At 36.5% G+C, this 6000-nt stretch overlaps 1 protein-coding gene across 1 annotated transcript in view; it reads left to right on the top strand.

Annotated features, from left to right (window-relative positions):
* The first annotated feature begins 3766 nt into the window (after positions 1-3766).
* The window catches only part of ZNF385B (zinc finger protein 385B), a 125053-nt gene continuing 122819 nt past the window's right edge, over positions 3767-6000 (top strand). The window contains exon 1 of the mRNA XM_008505070.2: positions 3767-4065. Within this exon, the coding sequence (XP_008503292.1) occupies positions 3810-4065 (256 nt within the window). The 5' untranslated portion in view covers positions 3767-3809. The remainder of the gene's footprint in view (positions 4066-6000) is intronic.

Below are 6000 nucleotides of genomic sequence, written 5' to 3'. Positions count from 1 at the left end.
ATCCCATCTATAATACTCCTCACAATCCCATCTATAACTATTACTCCTAGTGATTTGTTTGATTTTGCAAAATATGATTATTTAATAGATGATTCTCTTTGTTGTCAGTTCACTGACTGTAGTGTCAATAGCTGCTTCTTTTATGTGATAATGTTATGGAGAAATGTGTAAGACTGAGGAATGAAATGTCTCCATTTGATGTCTGATTCTTGGTGAGTGAAAATTATTATCATCCACAAGTCTTCAAAATCTGTCTGCAGTGAAAAGCTCTTCTGTAAGGAAAAACACTTTTGCCAGATGCTTGCGGAAATTTGAGTGATTGGGAAAGAGAATAGGAAGAATGCTCAAGTTCTTTCATTTCTGGCATTTTTTAAAGTTACAATTTAATGTGTATATGCAGGCTTCTGTCATAATTGTAAGTATTCCGATAGCCTTCTACAGAAATGTTACCTCTTACAAAATGCCTCTGTATTCATGTTGAGATTCTTTCACTGACGCAAGGCAGAGCTCTATTTGCTCTGTATGTTCTATAGCCTGGACATTTCAGAAAGTATTTTTAAAGATGTGTTTTTCCAACCCTAACTTTAAAGAAGAAAAGAAGGAAATAGAATTTTAAAGACAAACGGGACCTTTCATATAACAGCATTTTTATTTTTTTTTAACAAATCCACACACCACAAGAAGTGATCAATTATGGTAAAATCTATATTAATTTGTAGGAAATATGCATGCTGTAAAACTGTGGTGCGTGGTGCCATCAGTGTTTTCTTCATTAATTTTAGAAGCAGCTGGGCAAAGTTTTTCAAACACAGATGATAGTCCATACTAAGTGTTCAGGTGTCCTAATTCCCAGGAAAGTAAGGGCTGGGACTTCTGTGTAGGAGCAAGCAGAGTTCTGAGGACCAGTGTGGTCTGGTTTCTGGCTGCAAGTACAAGTCCTCTCCAGAGTCAGACCCATCACAGTGTGCTGCTGCATGCCCTCCTGATGCCAAGGGTTATAATGCTTAATGTAGGTAATTTTCAGACATGTTTTACATCTGCTTCTCCCAGTAGTTGTTGGAAGGAGAGTTCTGCTTGTAATGAGGTCACCTTTTAATTTAGATGCGAAGCTTTAGGCAACCAGGGATGTTGTAAAATTTCAGCTTGTGGTTTAAAGTTTTAAATGAGTAGCAAGAGATTGGTTTAGGGATTCATTTGTTCTGTGTTAATGCAGCTAAGGCTTTTTAGTAAAAGCAAGTTTTAAACTATTCTGTTGGTAAAAACAAAAGCAAAATCTGCACACTGGTTTCTTTTTGATTACCTGAAGGTTAATTTTCTTTCTAAGCTGGTAGCTGGGATGCTGCCTGAAGGGTGTAGGTGTGGTGTTTGAGCCCTTGCTATGCGCAGTTGTTCTTTCTGGGTGTGTCCATATTAAAAACATTTTTGGTAATGTCAGGCATGCACTTCTGAGGAAAGTGTTCTCATTTTCCCAATTAACCCTGCTTTGGTTCATGTTTTAGTAATCTCTGACTTTACCAACTGAAAGATTTCATTCTCTTGGATGAAAGTAATCCAAAATGTGCTGTTCAGGAGAGTGTGTGTGTAGTGAAAATAAAATAAAAAAACACATTAAAATGTGGTACTGATAATGGGCTAATGCAGTACCAGGATGGTGCTTTACAAAATACATCCCCCCCCCCCTTGAAAGATTCTGCTGATGTTACAGGGGCTCAGAAAGAGCTGCCTGATCTACTTTCTGCTCCATGCATGTTCCTAATGCAGATGCTTACCTCTGCCACTTATAAATGTATTGAAACTGAGTTTCATTAAGTTCTTACAGATTTTTGACATGATTACTGAATTGTATTTTGAATTATTATTTGTTCTCTGCAATCAAATTTATGAGATTTCTGGCAAGACATGATTTTTAAACCATTACCTATTACATAATTAAGTAATATAAAATATTACAGCTAAAACAATGTAATATAAAAATACTTGTGTTTCAAAGCCTTTTATTTCAGGAATCAAAAACTGCAGCAGCACTGTTGAAGTACAATACACAGAAAACAAAGGGGGCAGTAGGAGAAGCTATGGTTTAAAAATATAGATATTGAAAAGTAACAAATGCCAAAGCTCTAAGCAGATTAAATTTTCAGATGAAAATGTCATCTAAGCTTAGCTGAGTCAAGGATCTTGGTTGCTTACCTTGAAATATGATACTTATGCTTAAATGATTTAGTGTGACAGTGTCTAGCCTAGGTTATCAGGATCACTAGTGTTTGTTTTTAAAAGCAATTTGCTACATGGACTCTACAATTTTTAAAAATAATTTTAGTAATCAAGATGTATATCTTAAGTACATTGTTTACATTTTTATTTGTTGAAACAAATACATGACTATATTTATTTAGGATACCCAACTGTTGAATTATGCTTGAGGAGGAATTTGCACAAATAATATTTTAAACACAGACTAGAGTTAGGAATATGATGAAATACTCTATCCCACCATATAAATGACTCTTTAAATAACCTATTTCTGAAGTTGCTTCCAGTTATGGACCTGTGCCCAAGAACCAAAACCAAACAAACTTTCTTCTGGTAATATACTGGTATGGATAAAGAGAGCTGTGTTTTGTTTTGTGCAAGTTAGAGGTGTTTTCCCTCTTACTCTTTCCACCTGACAGAGTGTGCACAAAGACCTGTGCTGCTCTGGTTCCCGTGCTGAAAAAGAGACCTTGGATCTGAAGCCTCTCGGCTTCTGAAAGCTGAATTTAGATGCACTTTTGTCTGGAAAGAGCATTTCTGCACAACCCCCTGAGCCAGCCTTTGGCTGCTCTAGAGTGGCTGGGTGGAGGTGGGAAAGAACGAAGTGTAAACATCAAGTTGTTTAGGCAAGAGAACAGAAACATTTTCTGAGTTACCCTAGGCCCTTCTCCCCCTTATAAAGAGCCCTCCCTCCTTCTCTATTCGTTTAGCAGCATGCCTTGAATAAAATACAAACCTACATACCTTGCCCCCAGATATATAAAATCTTTCTTTGTGTATCTTGATTCATTTATCATGATGAGGTTTTTATTCTTTAGGGAAAAATGCTCATTTCAGAGTCTTGGGCTGTTGTCCAAGGACCATCATCTAGTGTGCTTCTGTGTAACTCCCACAAAATTAACTTCCAGCTGGCATTTCTCTGTGTAATAATTTTAATTCTGAAAGTGTTGATGGACTTCTATGGACTGTTTATTAATATTTGTTTGAAGGCTGAAGGTTTGGGTATATGTAAAAGTAGAAAGCATTCAATACTCTTGAACACTCTGTTCTCTTTCCAGTGTTTCAATATTTTTCCTGTTGGCACCAATTTAGTTGAATAATTGTATTTCGGGCAGTGGGTACTTCTGTGGACACTGGAAAGCAAAATAGCTCAGGAACCAGTGTTTAGTGAGCCCTAAGAAATGTATTGGAAAATTATTTCAAGCTCTGCTAGAGATGCAATAATAAGCCTGCTTTAAAACAAGAGAGCTTGTGGAACAAAATGAGTTGTTGTGAGTTGTTGCTGCCTGCAGAGTGTGTTGCGTTGCCAGCTTGTTACTTCTGAGCTCTGCGGTGTGTCACAAATGCATCTATTTCTCTATTTAGTGATGTCTCTGCAATTTGGAACCTTATTTGTTGAAACTGACCTTTGGTTCATATGGTTTAGATGTTTAAAAAAGAAAATGCTGATTTAGTAGTCAGTAGTATTAGTTGGCTTCTAGTAACAATTCTGTCTGTTTGTTTGCTTTCTAGGTATGAAGCGTCCATTAAGTCCTGACCATGTCTTTGAAGATGAGATTATGAATCAACCAGCTGTTCTGTGGGGCTTTGAAGAAAAAGGACTGAGGAATGACAGACAGGACTATCAATTAAGCAAAGAGAAAAAGAAGATCCTGTTTTCCTTCTGTGAAGTGTGCAATATACAGCTGAACTCTGCAGCACAAGCTCAAGTTCATTACAATGGGAAGTCTCACCTGAAAAGAGTGAAGCAGCTAAATAATGGAAAACTCCCTACGAGTGCAGCGCCTGGCACTTTGTTTGCAAGTACAAGCACAGGTACGTGATCAGCATGAGATGTTGCCTTTGCTTGAGAGATCTGAGGAAGCTTTTAAGAACTACGCTCCCCACCCACCCTAACCACTAATCTTAGTTAAGATTAATAATAATATTTTGCCATGTTCAGAATTACTGGTCAATTTATTTTCCTTTGAAGCCAAATTGTATTAATGCAATATTGCCTAAGTGCATTCTTAATGACTGTGTAGTGATGCGGTCTATTTAAAAGTAGCTGTTGTGAGTTCAAATAGTCATGTATGTTATCATCTGCTTTGTTCCCAAAACAAAGTTCTGCACAGATGCTATGGTTACTGGAGAAACTCTTAAAAGAAATGTGATGCTGAGAGGAGAAGTAGAGCTGGAGTCTATAAAATGGCCCTTTCATTGTTTCTGCATTCAGTGGTCTGGGTTTTTATTATCACGTGAGAAGTAATTTGAAATACAACTCCTTTCTTACTGGGCAAAACAAAGGTCCCAAATGTTTGAGCAAATGCATTTAACATCCATAATATGAAAGTGCAATCCACAAAATGTGAAAATGTGCTTTTCTGTTCCTGTTAACCTTTTTCGTTTTTTTTTTTTTCTTTTTTCTTCTTTCTTTTCAGTATTAGACTCAGCTCAGCTATTTTGAGAAAAATGTATTTACTTTCCTTTTTAAGCAATTTAACCCATGAGCAAATGATTCAGTCTTGTATGGCTGTTAAGTGTAAGAATGCTGTGACTCTCCTTCGCTTTTTTAAGGAGTCCTGGCATGTCATAAGGTCTCTTCCTTTGGTGTTCATTAGTTTTAAGCATTTTGCTGCAGGATTATTCTTTTTTCTATGGTGTTCCAACAGCATTGAAAAAACCCTGTTAGAGTACTTTTAAGATACCTTTCTTAGTGATAGTTGAAATAGGTACTTTCTTCCATTGCATTTATTTTGTCAAAGAAAATGTGTGTGTGTGTGTGTGTGTGTGTGTGTGTGTGTGACATTCTGTAGTGTCTCAGAGAGCCAAAGTTCATTTTAAAAAGTATTCTTTACATCTCGAGCAAGTATCCCAAGGCATTCTTCTTGGTTCTGACATAATTAAAATGCTGCAGGTTTCAGGAGTGAAGCAAAAGCTGCTGCTTAGAAACACCTGGTACTGATGCAGTAAGAGATCTCAAATCTGGATTAGAATTTATTAATTTTGTTAGAGTTTTTTTTTAATTAGCCATATGAGCAGATTTGCTTTGACATTTCTTGTTTTTGTATAGAAACAGGAAAATCTGCATTACAGGGTTTTGTTTCTGATTTTGGTACTTGTTAGCTGAATTTGACTCTTGAAGTCCGTGACTTTCTTTTGTATAGAATCAAGTAATGTAAGGGTATCACTTGGTTAAGTCTCATGTCCAGAAGAGTAACAACACCCAAATTACTTAATTGAGTGCATTCTCAAAATAACTAAATATTTATGGGACATTCTAATTAAATCTCCTTTCCTCTGTATGCTGATACAAAGATGTTTTAAGTGTTTGCATTGTATATTTTCTGCTGTTTTTCATTAGCTGGACCCCTGTACCTGGTGTCTTTGCAGTCATTTCTGGGGATCACAGCTGATGCTCCAGCACTGTTGCTCAATGAATGCTCTGATGCTGAGAATATTTTGTAGTTGCTGGAATACGTGCTTTGGGGTTACTATATCTTAGGAAATAAAATTAATATTTCTTTGTTCACCAGTCTCTCTACCAGACTCTATCCCAGTTAATTACCAGTTATGCTGGTCTTATACAGTGCATGTTGAAACAGGCATTCTGTTTTTATACCTGAAGAATGTGGATTTCATGGCATTTAAAGGAAAGAAATACCATGCATAGGCAGTTTATTATTATTATTTTGCCAAGACAATTTAATATACTGCTTAAGAGCCGGTGGGAGAACAAAATATACTGAAATATAGTTCACAGAGGACACT

This window comes from Calypte anna, chromosome 7, assembly GCF_003957555.1.
Source record: "Calypte anna isolate BGI_N300 chromosome 7, bCalAnn1_v1.p, whole genome shotgun sequence".
NCBI lineage: Eukaryota > Metazoa > Chordata > Aves > Apodiformes > Trochilidae > Calypte > Calypte anna.
Note: the sequence above shows the minus strand (reverse complement) of the source record. Positions and strands in the feature narration are given on the sequence as shown.